This window comes from Panonychus citri, unplaced genomic scaffold (assembly GCF_014898815.1).
Source record: "Panonychus citri isolate SS breed McGregor unplaced genomic scaffold, ASM1489881v1 Contig00072, whole genome shotgun sequence".
Classification (NCBI taxonomy): domain Eukaryota; kingdom Metazoa; phylum Arthropoda; class Arachnida; order Trombidiformes; family Tetranychidae; genus Panonychus; species Panonychus citri.
In genome coordinates this window covers 449,239-473,681 of record NW_026515477.1, presented here as the reverse complement: position 1 = coordinate 473,681, position 24,443 = coordinate 449,239, and the positions used below count along the sequence as shown (strand labels likewise).

General features: G+C 30.2%; 1 protein-coding gene across 7 annotated transcripts in view; it reads right to left on the bottom strand.

Moving 5' to 3' along the window:
* LOC128386696 (voltage-dependent calcium channel type A subunit alpha-1-like) overlaps positions 1 to 24,443 on the bottom strand; it is a 107,547-nt gene that overhangs the window by 4,102 nt on the left and 79,002 nt on the right. The window contains exons 12-36 of one of the 7 annotated variants that reach the window (XM_053345765.1): positions 23,576 to 23,602; positions 20,464 to 20,548; positions 20,215 to 20,342; positions 20,022 to 20,134; positions 19,825 to 19,934; positions 19,578 to 19,709; positions 18,457 to 19,323; positions 17,753 to 17,852; positions 17,500 to 17,660; positions 17,277 to 17,423; positions 16,804 to 17,170; positions 12,071 to 12,181; positions 8,807 to 8,890; positions 8,588 to 8,716; positions 8,460 to 8,525; positions 8,141 to 8,232; positions 7,889 to 8,039; positions 7,343 to 7,567; positions 7,035 to 7,245; positions 6,846 to 6,952; positions 5,676 to 5,711; positions 4,082 to 4,224; positions 3,530 to 3,644; positions 1,711 to 1,966; positions 738 to 1,348 (exon numbers count right to left, since the gene is read on the bottom strand). In XM_053345765.1, coding sequence (XP_053201740.1) covers positions 738 to 1,348; positions 1,711 to 1,966; positions 3,530 to 3,644; positions 4,082 to 4,224; positions 5,676 to 5,711; positions 6,846 to 6,952; positions 7,035 to 7,245; positions 7,343 to 7,567; positions 7,889 to 8,039; positions 8,141 to 8,232; positions 8,460 to 8,525; positions 8,588 to 8,716; positions 8,807 to 8,890; positions 12,071 to 12,181; positions 16,804 to 17,170; positions 17,277 to 17,423; positions 17,500 to 17,660; positions 17,753 to 17,852; positions 18,457 to 19,323; positions 19,578 to 19,709; positions 19,825 to 19,934; positions 20,022 to 20,134; positions 20,215 to 20,342; positions 20,464 to 20,548; positions 23,576 to 23,602 — 4,574 coding nt within the window. Of the gene's footprint in view, positions 1 to 737; positions 1,349 to 1,710; positions 1,967 to 3,529; positions 3,645 to 4,081; positions 4,225 to 5,675; positions 5,712 to 6,845; positions 6,953 to 7,034; positions 7,246 to 7,342; positions 7,568 to 7,888; positions 8,040 to 8,140; positions 8,233 to 8,459; positions 8,526 to 8,587; positions 8,717 to 8,806; positions 8,891 to 9,408; positions 9,520 to 12,070; positions 12,182 to 16,803; positions 17,171 to 17,276; positions 17,424 to 17,499; positions 17,661 to 17,752; positions 17,853 to 18,456; positions 19,324 to 19,577; positions 19,710 to 19,824; positions 19,935 to 20,021; positions 20,135 to 20,214; positions 20,343 to 20,463; positions 20,549 to 23,575; positions 23,603 to 24,443 lie in introns of all 7 variants that reach the window. The other 6 variants (XM_053345766.1, XM_053345764.1, XM_053345767.1 and 3 more) reach the window with 6 other exon arrangements.

Here is a 24,443-nt window from a genome sequence, read left to right as displayed (position 1 = left end):
CGATGACCAGAAGAAGAAAGAAAGAGATGATAAAATAGACAGAGAAATAGACACACAGAGAAAGAGTGTAAGTTAGAGAGAGAGAGAGAGAGAGAGAGAGATCATCATGATTTGGCAAACAATTAAATTGGTAAATCACAATAGAGAAAATAATTAGTTGATCACAATTAACGGAAATAAAAGTAAACCAGGAATTCACATAAGCAATTGAAAGCACAATTAATTATATTGGTCAGTTAATCATCGTTGCTGATCACCACAATTAAAGAGAGTAAAGTTTTTTTTTAAGTTTTCGTTTCAATCTGTGAGTATGAAAAAAAAGAAGAGGGAAATAAATACGGAAACGGAAAGAGGCAAACGATAATGCAATTAAATCACAATACAACAAATGATTACTATGGATTTGGGTGCAATTGGTAATCAATTGATTACTTGGGTTTAAAAAAAGAAATCACAATTTACATAATTTATCAATCTGATTGTTAATTGATTATCATTTAGGTATTGATTGAGTTTTCAATTGATTTGATTATCAGATTTTGAAACTTGAACCAAATCAATTGGATAGTTATTCATTTCAATGTATGAATTAGTTATTGATTGATTTTTATCTGTGATTTATTTTTATCGGATCAACTATTATATTAATTGAATGAATTAATTTTCCCTTTCATCAGCTTCTCTATTAGCTAATTACTTTTTTTTTGGTTGATTGTGATTAAATTAAATCTACTTACTGGTCCGTATGCGGTTCGGGTTGGTGATGCATTAACCCGGGGAAAGTTAATGTTATTTGGTGATTTATCAATCATCGGAATTGTCGGCGAATGGGATAAGGTTGGGAAATTAATTCCTTCAACTGATTGAGAACCACCGAGGCTTAATGGTGTAGGCTTAACGAAGGGTGTGGCAGGTAGTCTTCTGCCCGTACGAGAGCGGTTAAGGGTTCCCGCTGCGTTTATAACGGTTGCAGCGGCTCGTAAACGTGACACTGGTACACTGGCAGCCGATTGTGGTGATGGACTTCGACTTCTTTCAGCTAATTTGGTTGTACCATAATAGTTATCCGCTTGACCTGAGGTTGGTGTTGCCTGATTGTGACCTGGAGCATTTGGATCATGACCATGGTCTATCGGACTTGGACTTCGTGATCTTTCATCAAGGCACGTGGTACGATATGCTGGACTGGTTGATCGACTTCGACCCTTTGGTTCAACTGTTGTTGTATCTGGTGGTGGACCTCTCCATGGGGAACGGGATCTACGTCGGGATGATGCTCGACGGCGACTTGGTGATCGTCCAAGTATCGGTGATCCGTAAGATGAAAATTCGTCACCAAGCAATTTGTCTGTCGAAAGAGGAAAATCAAAGTTAAATAACAAACGAAAACAAAGAAAAATATCAACAATAAAATACAACTATTCATTCAGGAAATTTGTTTTATTCCCTAAGGCTATTTCACTACATAATTGGAATGACCTCTAAATGTATTTTCTTTTGTAGAATTGACCACAATGACCTTGAAACTTGAAACTTAGCGCACTTCAATTCTGATAAGTCCTCTGGTAAAACTTTTGACCTTATAAAACTTTTACTTAAGATTTTCAGTGAAATAGTCGTAGAGGATTAAACAAATTCCCTATGTAACTAATTAAACAACATTGAAACAATTAAAGGTAACAATTAATAATCTAAATAACTGCAACTAACACTTACGTCTTGCTCGACCTTTTCGAGATGTTTCGTACTTGACTATGTCCACTACATCGGACACAGCTTCAGCAAAGCCCACATCTGATGGTCGAGGTGAGTGTAACCTTGATCGGGTCGAGGGCGATCGACCTCGATGGATTCCACCCTTTGGAGGTGACTCCTCATCCCCATGAGTCGGCGACGGCGATCGAGATCCAGCTCGAGTTATTTGTAATTCTGGTTTAAGATGAGCCATTTGCTGAGACATTTGATCCTAAATTGTTGACAATTAAGTGTAACAATCAACAAACAAACAAGAACAAACCAAAAGAGAAAAAGAAAACCAAGAAAAAGATAAAATTAAATTAATTACCAAAGGAAAATTAATTTAAATGATTAGTAAATTATCACTAAATCAGATCAAGATTAATATCAAAATTTACTAATGATTAACAATCGTAACCACTAATAGTTGTTAATTACTTAATTAACTACTTAATTGTCTAGATGATGAAAAAACAGAGAAAGATTTGTAATTAAATTGTATAGTAGATACATAATCGCCTTTATATTAATACAATGAATTAACAATTAGCACAATTAACAGGTAACAAAAAAAAGTACAATTAAATTTTCAAATAGTCCAAAATCAATTGTAATTTAAATCTGCGATAAAAAGTTAATCAATTAAAAACTAAATTTAGTTACAATTAACTAAAATTAACGAAAGTAATAAATCAAGCAAGAACCGTAAATCATAAAATTGACAACAATTAACAAAGCAATTAAAACGATCCAAGCAATTTAAATATTAAATAATGTTAAATATATATAAATTAACAATTTAAAAATCAATAATACAAAAATAATAATGATAATTAAGTCCTTACAATTAAAAAAATATGAAAATAACATTTTTGACTGAACAAAAAGTTGATTATAACTTTTACCTAGACTGTAAATATAATTGAGACAATAATTAATCACAATTAAGCTTAATTGTGTCATGATAATGATAGAGTAGTAATTAAAAATTGAATATAAACAATGATTAACAAAAATTAATCACAATGATTAGATTATTAAACTAATTGAAAATTGAAACATTGAAAAGTTTAAGAAAGAAATACAATCAATTAAAGGAATTTTGTTTGTACGGTGCACAATTAAGTTAATTGTTTCAACAATTAGCTTATATTTACATGCAAATCAAGCCATTTGGTGGTGGCGGTGGTAAATTGGACTTGGAGGGTGGGAAATGAGGTTTGGATGGTGTGAATGTGCAAATGTGGTGGATCAACAAAATAATACACATGATAAACATCAACAATCAGTGAATTGTAAACGACAACGACAACAACGGCAAGAAAACAATTTTGATTAACACAACAACAAGATTGATTAACTATCAACAATACAATTAAATCCAAGATGATTTAAGAGACAAGCAACACTTTGAACACTATGGACAAAACAATTGATTCCAAATATAAACCAATAATTGATTTCGATGTTGATATCGACGCTTTTATTTAAAGCTTTCGATTAATGTTGATTGTTATTAGTAAGATGATTGTTCTGCGTTAATTGTTGAAATTAAATAACTTGTGAGATTTAATTGTTGACATTTAAATGCAAATGCGACAAAACAAACAAACAAAAACGTTGCCACACAAAAGACTTAGACGATTAATGTATTCACTTTGGTTATTTCATATTCCATGATGAATGTTGTATATTTATGATTAGATTATTTGTTTTTTTTTTTGATCTTGCAATTTATTTGATTACTAATTAATTTGATTGTTTTGCTGGTTGAGTGTTAAAATAATCAAACCTGAGTGTCAACGTTTCGCGATTCACTCGAGTCTTTCTTGGACTTGCGTTTACTACTTCCTCGTCGAAGGAAACTAAAAGATCGACGTCTGTCCTTGCCATCCTCATCATCGACGCTGAAATAAGATCAATAACATGTTTATAATGATAAAATTTCGAATATTGGAAATTCTCATTTTCTTTTCATTGGCCTTTGGAAAATAAAGAATACCAATGATGAGCGATGATTGAATATGATGAGAGTTTATTGAAGTTCAGAGCTGAATGGGTTAATTAGTGTTAGTTGTGAGTAAGGGAGAGATTGGATTAAACAAATCAAATCAAGTAAGAAAAAGGAACGAAAAAGAAACAATTAAAAAAAGAGAGAACGAAATAGAAACGAAAAGTATGCAGAATTTTGGAATTTTTTTTCGCGGGAAATACAAAAAGTCAAAACAAAGAGAAAGTTTTTTTCTTTCGGTTATAAGGATGATATTTACATGCTTTCTTCTTCCTGGTGGGAGATCTCATCTTTTAATCAGCTGATAAAGTTTACTTTACAATTGGAAATTACCTTAGATTTGATCTTACTGAGCCTTTGCGACTTGCCTCTTGACCTCCGCTTCCGTTGTCATAATGTTCATCATGAGGATCTCGAGTGGCATGGGAATTACTCTGACGAACTGCACCCATGAGTCTTTGTAATAACGATGGACGCTATTGGTACACAGTTCAATTTAATTTCAACATTTTAAGATCAAATTGTAAATAAATAATTTTGCATTGACGATAATTAACGATAAAGTTGATAAGCAATCACAATCATTTGAGTTTTTATGGTTAAACCAATTGTTAATTTGATCAATAAAATCAAGTTATCAATTTTCATGGTGATGTTGATTTAATATCAATATGGAAGTAGAAATGAGAGAGAAGAGAGAAGAAAAAAAGATGATGAGATGATAAGTTGTTTTCCAATAAAATGATTGTTGATATTGACCAAAAGATTTTGAGATAATAAATGAATCAAATGGAATTGTGGTGAAAACCATGAGAAAAATAAAATTAAGTGTGAATAGTGTGTGTGTGTGAGAGAGAGAGAGAGAGAGAAAGATATTGAAATTTAATTGAAATGCTGTGAATTTTGTGAGTGGAGTGAGTGAGTGATGGTGAAGGTGGTGGTTGTGAGTATTGAATAGTGAACTTGTTTTGTGTGAATGAAAAGATTGTGATGGATTACAAAGTGAATAATAATGATAGTTTTTCGAAAAAGAAAAAAAAACAATCCGATTAACTCATTAGCGATGGTAAGAATAATATCTTCAGATCGATAGTAAATCATTAATAGTCTTTATATTGAAGATAAGCAGAAACGAAAGAAAAAAAGTTCTGACTCAATCTCTTATCTAATTACCATAAACTGAACTGATTCTTTCAATAGAAGATGAGTTTGACCGATATTCAATTGTCATATTCAAAGACCTTGGCCTTTCAATATGACATGTCATTCAAGTCTCGAGTCTCTAGGAAGGATAATTGCTAAGAAAATCGTAAAAACATCGGCGAAAATAGCAGAATAGTTTTGTATGACGATAATGATGATGAAAATCTGATCATAATTGATTATGAAACTTTCAATTTCCACAATTTATCACCAAGAACTCATCATGATTTCTAACAATCAACTGAACTGATAACTGAGAAACAATGAAAGAACATGAAAACATTGAAATAACATAAAAAAAACAAAAGATACAAGAAAAAAAGTTAACAATTAAGTAATTTTCAACTAATCAGCTAAATATTCACTAAAATCTAACCAGCTAATTAATAAAATCAGAGGATCAGCAATAACTAAATTTTACTAATCCTCTGATAATATTATGAGAAAAACAGGAAATTAGATAAAATATGGTGCGAGTGATAATTAAACAACAATTAAGAAAACAAATTGATGAACAATTAGCAGGGTGAGAATTGGTGAAGGAAAATTAATCAAAGAAAATGATTAAAAAACATCAACATTCAACAGAAACTGGATTACAAGATGCAAAGTATATCAACTGACCAAGGGTCAGTTATGGATAGGATTGAAAATCAAGGTGGTTGGAGGATCAAATTTGATTGTTCCAATTAATTAATTAATAATAATTATTGAGATACACTACCGAGGCATCACCAGAAGTAGGGAGAGCAGTTTTTTCCTGAAAAAACACAATACACAATAACGACAATTAACAATTAACTTACAAACTATTAATAAATTGCAATTAGATTATTAATTGACTAAAAAAAAATAATTATAAAGTAAAATTAAATAACAACAATAATTATAATCTTAATGTGATAATAATTGTTGAGATTAAAATAAAAAGATAAATAAAATACAGAATCGGATTAGAATCGGATTATCATTATTATCATTAAGTGATTATTATTATTGTTGCTTTATCAAAAATTAAATCAATTATCATTGAGTGTTATCAGTTTAGTTTTTAAATCTAATTTTTGTTTAATTTAGATTTTGATTTAGATCAATTTTGATGGAAAAGGCGGGAAATTTAGTTCTAAATAAAATATTGAGTTTCGATTCTTTTTTATCATTGATCTTATTTGATAAATATCGATTTTTGCAAAGTTTCAGAAGAATTAGAAAAGTTTTTCTTCCATGTTCTCTTCCAATTATTGTTAGAACAATTTTTCAAACTTTTTCTCTTTGTTGTTCTTTATGTTAGAGAGATAATCAGCTGAGAAAATTTAGAACTAAAATTGGAAAAAGTTCTAACAGATCGAAGAACAGAGAAACAAAATGAACATCAAGGATTACGAATAAAAGTTTTTGATGAATTCGAAAACTCATCTAATTAGTAAATTAATAATTCAACGAAAAAGTTTATCAATTATGAGAATTTTCATCTTGATTTGATTTGTTTAACAGAAAGTGTTTAGTCAAATGCGATTAGTTCAACAATTAAAGCTCAATGTAAATGCTGTATTAGAATCAAGTGATAATTTTGTAAATCTAAAAAGTAACTATCGAAATGATTAAGTGGAAAAATAAGTTATCATCATAGTTAGTTAATTAATTAGGTTGATTGTTATGAGTTAATTAATAATATTATGATTAGTGGGTTAGATTAGCTTATTCAGTTTTATGATTTTTGTTTGTTTGATTTTCAGGTTGTAATATGAATTAATTTACCTGGTAAGAGAAAGTGATTAGCGTTTATAATTAGAAAATTAATTTTTTTTTTATAAAAATCAAGTTAAATAAACTTAATGGAAATAAAAACAAAAATAATAATTCCACAGGTAACTAATGAACGAGCGGAACTTACAGCTAGGCCGGAACCTGGGACAGTTCCAAAGCGGGTGGTTCGCCAATTCTCAAGGACCAAAAGTCCAGCGTAAATCTTACCAACGGTCAATTTTCCTGGACCCAATTCTACATAATTTCAAATAAAATTAATTTTAGACTTTGATTGTTGATGATTCCCATGCTTAATTGTGTTTGAAACTTTAATTACCATCATCAGCTGGGATAAGTTTATCCAACATTTTCTTGGCCTGAAGAGGCCACAATTTTCTGACCGTTTCCCTTAACTCTCTATCAGCAGTGTCCATTTCCTCAGCTGGTCTCATTTTAATGCTTAAATTTTCACGAATTAAGGCAAATAAGGTTGTCGAAAAGTTAACTTTACCCTCAGGGCTTACAGGCATATTCATACGTATCAATTTCTATGATTAGTAAGCAATCGTATAAACAAAATGAGAGAACCAATTAGTTAGATAATCGTAATCAATACCAAGGAAAAGATGAACCAATTTCCTTTACCTTATACGCCAATCGATTTGGACACTTGTTACCAAATCCTAACGGTGGATCCATGTTCCTTAGCATATCATACATTTCCGTATAGTGAATCCACCCTGAGGCATTTGGATCATACTCAGCCCACACTCGGATGAATTCATCCAAATGATGAGCCCCCAGAATTGATGAATCTCGAGTTAAATAATCAAAATTATCCATGATAACGGCAATGAAAAGATTGAGCATCTAAATAAAAAGAAAAACATTCACCATTAATTAAGACTAATTATCCTTATACAGAGCTAATTCAACTTCATTTCCATTCATATTCAAACTCTGATGGAATAACTTTATGTTCAAGAAAACTTTCAAATGACCTCTAGATGGTTCTTCTAGATATGACCTCAATGACCTTGAATTTTGTTGTTCGTAGCTTGATTATTGTAGGGCAAACTGTTCTTGATTCATAACTGTAAATGAAGTTGAAAAGCTCTGTATATTATTAAACAATCGTGATTGCATTTAGATTGTTATTAATATGACAATTAAAACAGTTAATTAACTTACAAGAAAAGAGCAGAAAAATATAAAGCTAACAAAATATGCATAAGACCAAATTGACCCACATTCGGGTTTATTTTTCCGAGTTCCAGGATCACAGGGTCTTCCTTTGGTACATGCTAACATTATCGCTTGCCAGGCTTCACCAGTAGCACATCTATGGGGTGGGTGGTGGGGATAATGATGATGGAGTTTAATTCACTGGTTATCATGTACATCCTTTTGTTTGTTTATTTTCATCATTTTCTGTATACTTACCGGAAGAGCAGCATAAGTGATTGTATGAATGTTTGAAAATTGTTGTGACGATTATATTCTGTTTCCGGATTCAGTCGGATGTTACCAAAAACCTTCAAAATGAAGACAAATAATCATGTAAATATACAAAGAGGAAAGTTAATTTGTTTGTAATGATACACCAAACAATTAGGGAAACTTTTCCATAACAAATGGGCTGAAATGTTTGCAATTTGCTTTCATTTTTGATCAATGAATTGAAAAATGTTCAATTGTTTGGAATTGAAATTCATTCTCATTGAATTTAACTGTTTCGTATGATTTAGATGATATTATTTACCTGCATCCCAATGATGGCATAGATGAAAAATAACATGGCGATTAGTAGACATACATAAGGTAAGGCCTAGAAATTAAATGAAACAATTAGTTAATATGATTTTCGCCACCATTATTGTCGTTAATTACTTTGAATGATTGTATAAATGTCCATAATAATATTCTAATAGTATATCCTTGACGAAGAAGTTTAATTAGACGAGCGGCTCGAAATAATCGTAAGAAACCAACATTGAACTGGTATGATCTTAATTGGGACTATTTGATTTGAATGATAGAGAATTAGTTAGTTGGAAAATTCAAATAGATTAATTTATTAGTTTGTGACAAGTTGATCAACATTCATACCCCAAACTCCATGACGATTGCATCGATAACACTTCCAACAACAGTAACGAAATCGAATACATTCCAAGAATCTTTGAAAAAGTTCTGAGCGATATGAATACGACGAATCCGCAAGTGGGCGAAAATGAAAATTGGATAAAGAAAAATGGAGGGAAATATGAAGGTGGAAGAGGTAGGAATGTGGTTGTTCAATGGTTGATGATTAAACCACCATGGTGAAGATGATTGTGTATAGAGAAGTTGTAAATGAATTGAAGATTAGTATGAAATCAGAATGATTCATCATGAAGAGAAAAAAAACAATGAAAAAAGAGAAACAAAAGTCTATGAAAGATCATGAAATTTTCTCTGGAAAGAAAAAAAAAGTTCCAATTTCTTTGAACATGTTACAAGTTATTTGGTATTCCAATTAAGAGCAACGAAAAAAAAGAGCTTGAAATGAAAATTTGATTCTTAAGATTAAAAGATTGAACTGAATCTGAAAAGAAATGAATAACTCCTGAGATGATTTAACTGTCTATTACTTTTGATTTCCATGTTCCGTCAGTAATTAGCTTTAATCATTGAAAAGAAAAGTGTTAAATTAGAATAGGGATTCAAACCTTGCATCCAAATGCCACTAATTTGAGAATACATTCTAATAGAAAGAAAATCGTGAAAAGTTCATTCATGTAGCTCAGAACATCCAGATAAAGATCAGCTGCATGATGATACTGAGATAATGAACATATGATTAGTTATGACGGGAAAAAGACAGAGAGAGAGAGAGAGAGAGAAAGAGAAAAAGTGTCACAAATTGATGATTAAGGTGAGAATGGGTTTTAGGTGTGAGAAAGAAAGGGAAAAAAGAAAGAGAGAGAGAAAGAGAAAGAGAAAGAGAGAAAGAAAGAAAAATGTGAGAAAATTTTGAAAATCATCTTTAGATTGACCCAAAGACAAAGGTGTTCATTTAATTTTAATTATCATTATTAATGCATGTTAATTGAAAGTTTTTGTGTTAATTATGATTAAAAGGATTGATCAATTGTGAAGGGCATAGGTGGATTCATCTAAATGGTAATGATTATCATCATTAAGGTATTGGAGGAGGATTAACGTTTCAATAATATGATTGTGAGAAGAGGGAAAATTATATCAAATTCTGGGTTTCGAGAGAAGATGATGAAATATTATCATGATAATTGGAGAGGAAAGATGAAGAGGATAAGCTAAGTGAGTGGGGTAGGAAAAGGATGAGAAGAGCAAAAAAATCCAACAAGAAGAAAAGTTTTGTCAAGAAATTTGAAAGAGTATTGGAAAAGTAGGTCAGTTAACTAGAAGCAAGTCTATGTCCCAGGAAGAAGATGATGGAGAAAAGTGATGATGGGAGATTGGAAGAGAAAAGGGAGAATAAAATGGAGGGAAAAGATGTGATCACCTTTACGAGGTCAAAATTGATTGATCGATTATCTTGTAACTCTAAATCTACGTGCGATTAACCCCTGGAGTGAATTTGTAATCATCAACACAATGATCATAATGTTCATCTCCTCATGAACCTTGAAAATTTCACTTTCCATTAACAAAAATATACCAACCGCTTTAACTAATTATCAACAAAGGAAAAGATTTAAAATTGAAATTGATTTTTTATCCCTCCAATTGTTATCTAACTTATTGATTTAATGTTAATAATAATGAATAAAAGCAAATAAGCTCATCAACTATTCAGAATAGCTTTTCATCTGGTGAATCAATTTATTGATCCATTGTCATGGTTAACATGATGATTCTGATTCTAAATTTGAGTTTTTTACTCCATTTTCTTTTCATATAATAGTTATACTATTTTCTTTCATGGTAATGTTCCACTAGACTGTGTCCATGAAACAGAAAACATTTCACTGGAATTCTCATCAATATCAAAACCTCACCCTTTCCCCTGGAATCTTCCATGTTAACAGTATATTCATTTTCATTCTAATTCTGAAAAAACTTTGGTCAACAGAATAAATTTCATCCATGTAACATTTATCATGGACAATCTTTTTTTCATTCCCATGGAAATTTTCAAAGTCCATCAAGCCGAAAATCAAGTTTATCGCTTTTTTCGCCTCCCTGTTGATAATCGATCATCAATTTGGTTCGTCATCGACTTGCTGTTAGTTAAAACAAAAGAACTTTGAAACAATTAGCAAATTGTTTCGAAATCAGTGTAACATACTCATTTCCTATTCTATTAGTGTTGTAATTTAATTGCTCTCAATTTTTGTTGATCTTGATTAATAAGAACATAAAAATAAGCCTATTGGGGGTCAATTGGATTAAAATAAAATTTAAACGGTCAACAATATTTCCCTTTGATTGTTAATTGTCATGATAATGAATTAATTTCTGTTGATTTTCCGATGATTTTTTTGTCATTTACCAGAACTTTTTTTTTGTTCATCATTATACTTTGATACTCTGATGGTCAGGGTGTCAAAGGTTAAATTTTATGTATATGTGAGAGTGTGAATGTCCATCGTGCATATCGGACTTTGGTCAAGATGCTGATAATCATAATGCTTGTTAGTTTAATTACAATTAGCATGCAATTTAAATCGTTTAATCAATAATGACTTAGATCAATTAATCTATTGATCATTGATTGGTACCATTCATTTTTCATGCAATCATCAGGCTTTTTGTTTCTTCATTCATTTTCAATTTCAATTCCAAGGTAAATCAATCAAGATGCAGATAAAATTTCACAATGAAAACAAGATGCAAATTATCAACACACATAGAAAAGTGTAAATTACCGAACATCGTCTCGAGTTAGAACTTATTTGAAATGAAATCAACTGATATTCGATAGAAGTTAAATATATCCGTAGATTTGGAAAGAAAATATCAAATTTATCTGTCTCTCCGGTGCTCGACTTTAATTAAAACATAAGAAAGCGAAGAGATTAATTGAGATAAACTGAAGTTCGATGAATACTGAAATACTCAACTCTCGAGAAATGGTTCATTTATAAGTTCAGATGATAACGGTGAACATGATGATTGCTCAAAATACCAAATAATCAATTGTGTAACATGCAATTAATCAGAATTTCATCAAGAGAGACGAATTTTTTTTTCTTTCCCATGAATACATTGTATATTCTTCATGATAGCTGATGATTCCTATTCTGATTATGCTGTTTCTTTTGCATATTAATTGAGTCTTTTTAGATTTTTTTTTGTGTTTCAATTTTTTGAGTTTTTTTTCTCAGCATGAAACATTAGCACTCTTACCCGAATTCCAGTCGCAATTATCTTGAGGGAACATTCAAGGGAAAAAAGCGCCGTGAATGCAATATTAGTGTATCTGAGTAAATCTTTCAATTCCTGGCTGGCTTTATTATGCTAAAAGATGAATAGATAGAATAAAAAATAGAAATTTTTTTTACCCGGGAAATTTTTCCAATTTAAATCCAAGTTTATGAGAAGTGAAAGTTAGTCAATTAAGTTAAGGTAAGCATAAGAAAAGGGAAGAGTTTGCGGTGAGGGTTATTTAGCCTGGAGAATATGTAAACTATGGACTCAGACTTTGAATTGATTAGAATGATAGGAAACTATCATGAAAATTAGACTGATGGTTATGAAGAAAAAATAACAACTCGAAACTGTAACCTACTGTTCAGTTTGACCATCATGATGATTGATTAATGGTCGATTATAATTAGACAAATGTTAGTCTATTTCTTTATTTTTGTCGAGTTTCTAAACAAAAAGTTATGAATCGTTCATGGAACTGAGTGAAAAACTGACAGAAAAAATGAATTTGTCACAAATGGAATTGTGCAAGAACTAATCAGCTGATAGATTCTGAAATTGTCCATATCTGGAATTGATAAAGTGAAAGAGAGACGAAGGAATAAAAAAAACAAAAAGAAAAGTTTGATATTATCATTTGATTGCTCATTTTGTCTGTAACTTGGGAACGGTCTCTCTGATTTTCACCATACTCATGGAAAGAAATCATTGAGAAATATGTGAGGATGAGCTAAGTTGATGAAATAGATGAACCGTAAACCAGATAAAATGAAAAAAGATGAGATGATGATGATACGAATGCTGAATAAAAGGAAGACAATAAGATAGACAGATAGATTGATGCAGAATTTCAGTCAAGGACCATAACGATCGTTACAGTTAGAATCAGTTCTATCATTTTCGTTGCCTACAAACTTGAGATGAGAATGATCATCTTTATCATTCTTATCATCATGATTCTTACCAAGAGAGAGTTGAAAAAACAACAGAAAAGAATAGAAAACATTTATATCATTTTCGTTTTCGTAATGTATAAAAATTACATGGAAGAGAAAAAAAGAAACAAGTTCTAAGTGACTTTCCATGAGTATTACATCAAGAGGAGAAAAAAATAAGAGAAAGAAAAATGTTATTATTATCCTGACAGAATCAATTCCCTTCTCCGCCCATTTCAGGGTATTAGTTAATTTCTCTATTTGTTATTTCCATTTGTCCCCATCATCATCATGATCAGGGTGATGATGATGATTGAAAATTGGTGAGAAAAAAAGTGCTAACATACATTGTGATAATAATCATCATGATATTCAGAGCATTGAATATTATCTCATTTATATATTTGAGAGGGAAAATGTTGAATGATATTCACTTGATAATAATAATGATAAGAGAAAATATATATTATAATCTTCATGAAACATGATGGGAGGAGAGATAAAATCTGAATATGAATTCTGATGATAAACAGAGAAAGTTCAATTTTCAATGTTTATCATTATCATTTATTGTCATGTTAAGTCAGGTAATAATAATTATGTCAACTTCATCTGACATTATTACACCAAGAATATCACTCCAATCACAGAAATTTTTTCCCGAATTCATATTTTTTACAAAGCGATTTCACCTAACAATTTATCACAAAAAGAAATCGATTTAGAGAGAGAGAGAGAGAGAGATTTTCTCATTGATTTCACTTTTCATTTTCTCCTTTTCATTTACCCTCTGAAATTCTGATGAAATTTTATATCACGAAATCAAGATCATTCTTCTCTCTCTCTCTCTCTCTCTTTCTCTTTCTCGTTTCTTAATATTATGTTTAACTTTCTATTATCATGGTATTATTTAATCTAATTGAAGCTTAATTGTTTCATGATGATTTATCAATGATTATCATCATTTTAATGACAATTTAATGTAATGTATTGAGTGAATTTAATCTAGTAAACTCAAGATTCTGCTTGAACATTTCAATCTGTTATTTTTTATCTTTTAGAACTTTTTTTACTTATATTTCTATCTGGAATCATGGAGAGAGAGAGAAAGAGAGACAGAGACAGAGAGAAAGAAAGAGATGATAAAGTAACAATAGTTGCTGAAAATTTCTTCCATCATCTAATGTAATCGATAACATAAAGAGAGATAAAATTCAATCTCTCAAGTGAAAACTCTGAAAAAGTTCTAGATTTCATGGAGAAAGTTGTTCAATAGAATGAGAGAGACTAAGAGAGATTTAATAACTTAATCTGTATTTTCCTAGAGCTCAGTTTATCCTGATCATTTTATGTAATTCGTTCAAGTTCTCATCATGAATTATCTCATCTTATTCATGGTAATATCGGAGGAACATGATGATCACAAATTATAATAAATGATTATGAGATCGAAGCTTATTTATTAGTCCTAAATAAATGATCAGCTGATTATTTATGAGCTGGAATTTTGTAATAATAATCTCAAGGTGAAACATGAGAATTTCCCTGAAATTTCAAACATTCATTTCTATTCCTAAATGAAGCACAATATTATCAATTTTTACTTCCTGTTTTCCATTCCATGGTAATTATTTATATGTATCATCATAGGAAAACTTAATCATCTATAGTAATTGAATTACCCTGTTAATTGTGATAATTGAGTGTTAATTTTTTTCTACTCCTCATTTATGATATTACTCAAGGGAGGGTCAGAATTTTTATCATTAAAACAACATAACGGTAACAATGAGAATTGAGATCAAATAATAATAATTATATTAGATTTGAGTGAAGAGAAAAGATTTTTGTGATGAAAGAAAGAGAAAAAGAAAGAGATGAAATGAGGAAGATGAGAAAAAACATTTACAAGGATTCCAGGTCAAAGAAGTTCGTTGCTCCTCATCTTTTATCATCTTCTTTCACCAGAGTTTCCAGAATATCGATCGAGAATTTTTTTTTCTCGTTTTCATTCTGTTTCTTTTTCACTCAAGCTCATTGATGCTTTTTCCATCTCAGGTGAAAAGATGAAGACACAGTTTCGACAGAGAAGGAGAGAAAGGGAAAATTCCATGGTGAAGTAAATAATATCATCTATCGTTGAATAAAATGAATCTCTATTCTGGAATCATTGATGAAACTTTTGTATCTTCTAACTGAATGAGTTTCTCTGCTTCTCTTGCAGTTCAAATTAATTCTGAGTTTGACCCAAGCTAAATTTGGATATGGACAACTGAGACTTACATATGAATGATTTTCTGCTTCAACTTTTACAAATAATTTGAAATTCATGATAAATACCAATCAATTCAATCAGATCTCATGTTAATCATGTCATCATTAAATGTTAATCATCAGTTAAATACAAATCGATTTCAACTGATAAACTTGAAGCTCAATCAATGTATTACAAAGGGTATTATTATTATTAGGATTCCCTCCCAGAATTGGATATAATCATTGGCAGATAAATTGAACTTATATATAAACTGATTATCTATCAAAAGAATAACTATCAAAGTCAATTAGTTAGATAATTGTTAAAGAATACAGAGTTATCGAAAGTAGTACATTATTATCATCCAGAATTCATGTTACCAATAAGTTTCGAAAATGAACTATGAAGATGACAGCCTTAACTCGAAGTTACAATTTATTTATTAGAATTTTTTTAGAAATGTTCTTAAAAATATCATGATAATTCAGAGTAGAGATTGATGATAATAAACCCTGAATGACCACACGATGCAGATTCAATATGCAATAATAATAAATCACGAGGCTTAAGATTAACTTCACGATTTTCCCGAATACTTATCAAGATCGCCAAAAGGTGAATGTGTTTTTTGAGTGTTTTTCGTGTTACTTTATGTGTACTTTTGTGTATGTGTGTGTGTCAAACGAACTGTTCATCAAACCCCAAGATAACTTCACGAAAGCAAAACTTGGATTGTTTCAGTTCATGGTGATATTATCAATAGTTTATATTCATATTATCACCATGTAAGGGTTTATGTTTAAAGTCCGTTCTGTTTATGCTAACATTTCCTTCAACTTGAAATCCTTAGGTCAACGTGATGATATTTCAATCTTTGACATGAATGCTCATTAGAATGATCATTAATAATATTATGAGAATATTGAAATTTCTTTTTCTTTGGAATCGAGTTTATATTGTAATTACAGTTTATTTAGCTTCAGGGCAAAGTTGAAATATCAATGACCTCTGTTCGTATTATTGTTTCAATCTACTGTAGTTTCTAGTTTCGCCTAATTTTACTTGTCGATTATGGGCCTAAGTATCTAGCATTTTTTTGTCGTCGTTATGACAAGAGAGAAATATTATTGATAAGAGAAGATGAATAGGGTCGGGAAGATGAAGAGAATGAGAGAGATAGATAGAAGATAAACTGAGCACTTTATCTGAAAAGTTCTGTGACCCAGTTTTATCTTAATATGTTAAGAAGCGAGAAAAGGATGAGGAAAATTCACAGAGATACATGTAAAGTTTTCGATAATATTTTATATGATATTTTTTTGTCGAGGATATGATTGTATTTATATATTTATGGTTCAAGTGTAGAGATAAATATCTTTTGTTGTTTGGGTTTTGATGGTGGGGGCGAGAGCAAAGTCTCGTTAAAGTCGATAGGAAAAAAATTGAACGTGTTCAGATTGATTAAGATGAAGGAAAACACGAGAATGAACTTTTGATGGAAAATTAAATTAGTGACTTACCTTCATCATGAGGAGAAGTGTATTGAAAACAATCAATATCATGATGAAATACTCGAAACCCGTTGAAACAACGATCCTCCAAACTCGATATTTAACTGAATCTTTGTTCTTGGGCATATATCGCTGTTGAGGTCGAGCCATTATCGCAAAATCAATGCACGATTTTTGATTCTTATCAAGTTCACCTTCTTCCAATTCTTTTTCACCTTGTTCTTGAAAGGTAATGATAATTAAGGCAACGAATATGTTCACGAAGAAGAATGGAAACACAATGAAGAAGATTATGTAAAAAATGGACATTTCAACGCGAAAATGAGGCAAAGGTCCATAATCTTGGAAAGTAGCGTCCATCGAGTTTTGCAAAATTCTATTTTGTAATGAAAAATAATAGAGAGAAATTAATACGATTCATTTGAATTTTCACATTCCATATCATTAGATGGCTCTTATTATTTTCTCGATTTGAAACGTACCCAGGCCAACCTTCACCTGTTTGAACGGCAAACAAGGTCAACATTGCGGCCATTACGTTATCATAATGGAAATTTCGTCTTTCCCAGACTCGCTTTTCAACGGCAGGTAAACTGTTCTCTTTGAATGAGAATCGAAAAAATTCACCCCTAGAAAAAGAAATAAACATGAAATATTAATAGAAATTTGTTTCATTCCAATCGATCAAATTATCGATTATCTTACTGGCACTCTTCTTTAGTTAATTTGGACTCATCGTTACAGAAAAAGAAACGACCATTGAACAATTGGACCGCAATAACAGCAAATATAAATTGGAATAACATGTAGACAATTAAAATGTTGAATACATTTTTCAATGAAGTAACAACACAATCAAATACAGCCTAGATAAATTAAGGAGAGAGAGAGGAAAAATTAGGATCAAAATTAGTTAATCATTTGAGTTTAGATGAAGACTGAAGATTCAAAAACTTACCTTCAATTTAGGTACTCGTTTGATAGTCTTCAATGGTCTTAAGACTCGAAGTACTCGAAGTGATTTAATTGTACCTAAATTTTCAGCTCCATCTTTTTCACTGTCAAGAGATGCAATTAATTAAAATTAATGATTAAAATCAATCTAAAATGTATTCAAAGGGTTAGGATTAACATTTTAGAGAGAGAGAGAGAGAGATACTGAAGAAATGAAAGACTTTTGTTACTCTCAACAGTAAATCAATTTAAATGAAAGAAACAATTAACTCTCAGTAATTGACAATAACCCAATTGATTAAATATCCAAGGTAATAGTTACTGGGTAATTGTCTAAGACTACAAAGGATTTTATCTTACACTTACTTGATAATAATGATTCTTGTAGCTACTTTGTTCAATTTTAATCCGGATTAAGGATAAGAGGATAGTATTTCTGACTATTGAGATTGGAAAGGATTAGTATAACTACCAACATATCACAAGTGAATTAAAGGTTTACATGTAAGAGTCTATGTATTAAATAACAAGACACGAAGAAGAAATCGAGAGTAAAAACAAATCGACTGATCAAGAGACAATCAAAGTTAATTCTCGTTAACCAACGAGTTGAAACTAAGAAACTTACGATTCAGAGTGCGAGAGATTAAATTTACAGGAAGATTGAATTTTAAAGAAGGAAAAAAAGACCAAAGAGATCGAACTTACCCCATACCGTAACCAATAAGAGCACAAATGACCACAACCGCGTCCATTATATTCCAAACATCGCGACAATAAGAACCTGGATGAAGGAATATCCCTTGATCGACAATTTTCAGTAAAAGTTCAACGGTAAAGACACTTGTAAACGCTTTGTCGAAAATTTCAAGCGTATCATTGATCTGTGAATCTTCATTGACCGGATCTTCACAGGCCAATGCAATTGATGAACAAAAGATGACCACCATAATTACAAAATCAAAGTAACGCAGGTTGACCACATAGTGGGCAGCTCGACGGATCGGATTAGTAGATGAAAGTACAAACATTGATGAATAAGGTAACATCGGTTTAGGACCGACGACATCTTCCTCTTCCTCATCACCTTTCTCACCATCACCTTTATCATCTTTTGATTTGGTTCCATCACCTTTACCACCTCCCTTTGCTACCTGTTTACCACTTTGCAAAGGTGAAGGTGGACAAATGTTTACCTCAGGTAAACCAAGAGCATTTCCAGTACCAGTTCCATGTTTATTTAGGTTGGCGATCTCATTTTCAAGTTGATCTTTGGCTCTCTGTTTATCCTCTTCGGCTTCCTCTTCTTCCGCGGCAGTTAATTCTTGAGCATTGGCTAAATTATCAACAGCAATGGCCAAGAACACGTTGAGCAGAGTATAATTACCAAATAACACCAATATGATGAAATATGAGCTGTAAATCATTCCACCATTGTCAACACCTCCCTGAGATTCAATGGCTTGGTACATAACCTCATTCCAATCTTCACCAGTGAGTATTTGAAATACCGTTAGCAGGGCGACAACAAATGAATTAAAGTTAACCGGTGGTGTTTCCTCAGGAAAATTGAAGCTAAAACAATTTAATGAGAAACAATTTAAAAACCAAAAGCAAAATGGTAAACATTTAAAACCATCACAAAGGCAAATCTCTTGTATTACATTTAATATAATCTCATAGATATCTAATCCTTACACACAATCTGCTCTAATCTAATCCCGATAAAGATTAAAAAGGTTACCATCTAATCAAAGGTACGTGTGTATACATAACTATCAGTGTGAAAGGTCAAAATAAATGATATAAATGATAATCGATAAACTTACTTTCCACCAAAAAGTTGCATACCCAATAGAGCAAAGATTAGAATGAAAAGAAAGAGCAAAAATAACAGAGAGATAATGGATCGCATAGATGCTAATAAGGAGACGACCAAGTTTTTCAATGATGACCAATACCTAAAATAGATAGATAGAAGAAGATAAATTCCAAATTAAATGACCACAGAATCGATAAGTAAATGATAACAAGGGAGGCTGAAGCAAAAAAAAAAAGATAAACTCGAAAACTTACTTGGTAACTTTGAAAATTCTAAGAAGTCTTAAAGCTCGAAGAACTGAGAATCCAAAAGATCCTCCCTTATAATGATCCCAGATAACTTCAAAAACACTTCCAGAGATAACCTTTAGAATTTTAGAAAGGTGAGTTAGAAATATTCGAAAAAGTCGAAAAAAATTGACCCATAGAAACTTTTCTCAAAGTAAACTTACAATGCAATCGAAACGATTAAAGGCAGATTTAAAGTAAGTTGTAAAACCCAAAGCGTACATTTTTAAAAACATTTCGAATATAAATAAACCCAAGAATACGAATTCAGTGTAAACTGTAAAAGGTGAGAAATGTGATTAATGTATCTCGATGACCATTGATAGTGACCAATTGACCGGTTAACTGGGTACTTACAAAAAAAGTCCGTCACATATTGAGGTTGACCGTAATGTTCAACGGCAACACAAACGGTATTTAAAAAAACTAAAACTATCACAAACCAATAGAAAGCTTGAGATTTAATCACTCGACGAACAGATGATCTGTAATTATATTTGAATAGAAACGAAATTAATTAAACACTCATTATGATGATCGATAATCTTTATATGTTATCCGCATCACCATCAAAATCCACTGACCATTAGAATGACCAACACTTACCTGACTCTTTTCTCTGTCCTCCAAAAAGCTTTACAAGCTCCTCGATTTTTAATCTTCGAATGAAGGTAAGAAGCTCGAGCGAATCCTTTTTGTTTTCGATATAATTAACAATCAGTTAATTATTGTGTGATTATTTTTGACAATTTGAAAGAAATTAAGTGTTAGGATAAAATTTTTATACAAAAGAAAAGAAAATGAAAAAAAAAATCGATTAGTTTTCGATCTTTACAAATAATCGAATGTTAATTTGTTTCAACGTTCGTTTAATTAAACTAATCGAATGCGCTAATTTTATTGAGGGAAAATTAATTAAAAACTAATCTAATTGTTTGGATTAACAATGGAAAGGGTTAAGAAGCATTTAAAAGGCAATATTGTTGATTGATTGATTTCATATCTGTTGTTAATTAAATCATAATAATTAAGGAAAATTAAATATTGATTATGATAAACATTTCAAAATTAAAAATCGATCTTGTAATCAAACCCAAACAAAATGATTTAAGCAAAAAAATGTTTCATATTTTTAATTGTAAGAGTTAATTGTTATTAAATCTGGTTTTATATTCATATTAATTAATCATTCCAAGCTAATTTCGGGTTAATTAATTTCGTTTTTTGGTTAATTGTTTCAATTAATTTAATATATATAATTGTTTAAGAGGTTGCGAGAGTCAAATGCTTTTAACTAATCATAATTTAGATTCAAGAAAACAATTTAAATTGTTTATCATCAAAATGGTTGATAAAATTAACTTTTTTTTTGTCATTTAGTAATTAACAACTAATTTAATTAAAAAATATAAAGCAAGAAATAAATAAATTTGATTGTTGATGTTAATTATTTTGTTCATACAATTTATCAACCACAATTAAATAATAATAATAATAAAAAACAAAAATTAACTAAATTTGGGTCAACACATTCAATCAAAGTTTATTGATGATTAAGTTAATTGTTATTAGTTAATCAAACTATTTATCGTTATTAGCAAAATTAAAAGGCCAACCCATTCACAGAGCAACATCATTAACAATCAATTAATTGATTGAGATTTAAAATTAAATTAAAATGGTAAAAAAATTGATCCATCTAATCAGAAAACTAAATCAAACTTTTTCCAATTATATTTGCTTGTTAATTGTTAAACATTACGTTCAATTAGTGAGACAATTAAATCAATTGATATTGGTGTTTGTTTAATCAATTGAATCAATTTTTTTTGTTTGTTTGTTTGCAGGTTAAATTGCAATCATAATTAATTGATTACAATGATTGTAGTAGCAGCAAGACACATGATTAAATTTGATTAGATTAACTATTTCTAACTAAATTAACATCATCATCAACGCCAACAACAATTTAAGTATTTATCAAATCTATTAGAAAGTAACAATTACTACAATCAAACCAATAAAGTATCAAAGTATAATTTAATCCGAATGGAATTGCAAAAAATAGTAAATACAATTATCTTAATCAGTTAATTTTCACCTTAATTGTAAACAATTGAAAGTCTAAACTATTAACAGAGGAAATGGTAATTGATTGTGTTAAAGAAAATGAGGAAAAAAAATGATTGGGAAAATGAATAAAGGAAGAGAAAAGGAAAAGAAAAATCTTCTCATATTCAGAATCATCATGAAATTATTCAGGAAATTTTGATTCTCATTGTTGATTATATGGTTTGGGGGATTTTCTTGAAATGTTTCACATTCCAAAAGAAATGATTACATTTCCACCTAACATTTCATAAGGTGAAACAAACAGGTAATATGATGATAATAATGATATCAGAGTGAATCTGGTAACATTCAGCTTGGAAAAAGGATGAGGATGAAAATAGAAAGAGAGATAGAGAGAGAGAGAGAAAGTAAAGAAAATGAAAACATGGGTATGCACAGTCTCGGAAGATATTGAATAACAGGTAAACATCTAAACAGAATGTTGATATTATGATAAAAAGGTTATTCAACTTGCAAGGTTTTTACCTTTTCTATTCAGAAGGGTATTCTCAAAATTCTGATCAAATTCAGAGTATTTGGTGTCTTCTTTTTTCCTCATTACAAATATAGAAATTATTATCTTTAACATCATTAATGCTCATGATTATTTGGAGATAGAGAGAAGAGGAAAAAAAACAAGATGAATTTCAACTTTATTCTTCCATTATTATTCTAATTCTGTCATCATTGAGAAAAATTCTGACACAGGGGGATATTCAATTCTACATATTGGCAGAGTAAAAAAATCTTTTTCATAGAAATTCAATATATTCTGAAATTATGTTTACCTTACATTGTTTTCATCTTGTTGATAATCAACAATGATAATCAATTTCATACAATTTACATTACCAATAGGATTGGGAACTCAATTAATGGCAACAATTTAAATTGATTATCAGTTTTTATAATTGATAAGAGATAAAAGGTATTAACATTATCATGTTTTACTAATTGTTGTTTGATTTATCATGTTGATGATGATGATTAATTGTTTTTGTTGGCATAAGAGCAGATCAACTAATAAATAAACTAAGCATAAGCAAAACTATTAATTAATTGATTGAGAATAAGGAAAAGAAAAGTTCAACTTTGATCAATTGATCATGAATTTTGATTGATTGACATTCATTGTGGAAACTTTTTCGTTCATCATGTTGAACTTTGTAGTATTTAAAAATTTCCAATGAAATGAAATGAAAATAAACAAAAATAACAACAAACAATTAACCAAAATGAATTGAAATGCTGAAATCAAATGATGCTGGAAAAATTTAGTTATCAAGTATTCAATGGATATCATGAAATTGAGTGATTACGAACAAAGTTCAGAGCCAGAACAAGACACACACAGAGATAGAGTAAGTTCGTTCAGTTCGTTATAACGAGTCAAATGAAGCAACGATTCCGTTTATTGGTACTTTTCAAAGTACCGTTAAAGTTACAAGAACATAAAATTAATAAAAGGTTATCAAACAGTCAACTATTGATTAACGATTTTTTTAAGAAAAATAAGTTCAAAAAAAATCATAATCGAATCGAACATGGAACAAGCTTATAATGACCATTTTCTAGCATATTCGTTATCAGAATTAATCGTGAATACCTTTAAGTACACCCTTCTTAGGAAGCACTTAGGTGAGTAAATGGATTTAGGTTCAGAATTTGTATTTTGTTCACAATCGACGATTGAACAAATTTGATCGAATGGGAATCCAGGATTTTTGAGAAAGAAAGAAAGAGAGAGAGAGAGAGAAAGAGAAAGAAAAAAGAGAAGAATATTATTGATTAATTATCAGAACAGAAAAAAAAGAACGAGAGAAAAAAAAATTCTGTCAGTAATCTCTGATTCTTGATCCATGTAAAAATAATTTCCTCATGGTTCATGATAATTCATGAACATCTAACGAACACAATTTACACTCTTGATTGATTTATCAACATTTCGATCAGCTGGTCAAATGTCTGATCGTTTAAAATTCAACCGGTATCATGATTGATCAACACTAATCAGGAATAAAATAACATAATCATCATCAACAAAGTGATTAAAATTGTTTGTATTACAATCATTAAATTGTAACAATTAATCAACAGCAAAATCAATAACTGTAACTTATCAAATCCCATCAATCATGATTACCACTCATCAATAAGATCCAATTTAATTATCCCAACTATCAACAACCTGTTAATTTATCTTGTACATTACATTATCTTAACCACTTAACAATTTAAGTAATCATTTAGTTAGTTAATCAACAATTTGATCAATTTTTAACCTTCCATTTAGATTTATGAAAATTAACTTTCACTCAAATATTATAATACAATTTAAATCAAGGGCAGAATAATTTATCAATTGATTGTAACAATTAACGAATTGACACTTTTTTTGAAACATGATTAAAGCTCATTGGTGACAATTAATAAATAAAAAACTTTCCTAGTGATTTGATTACTTTGGTTATCAA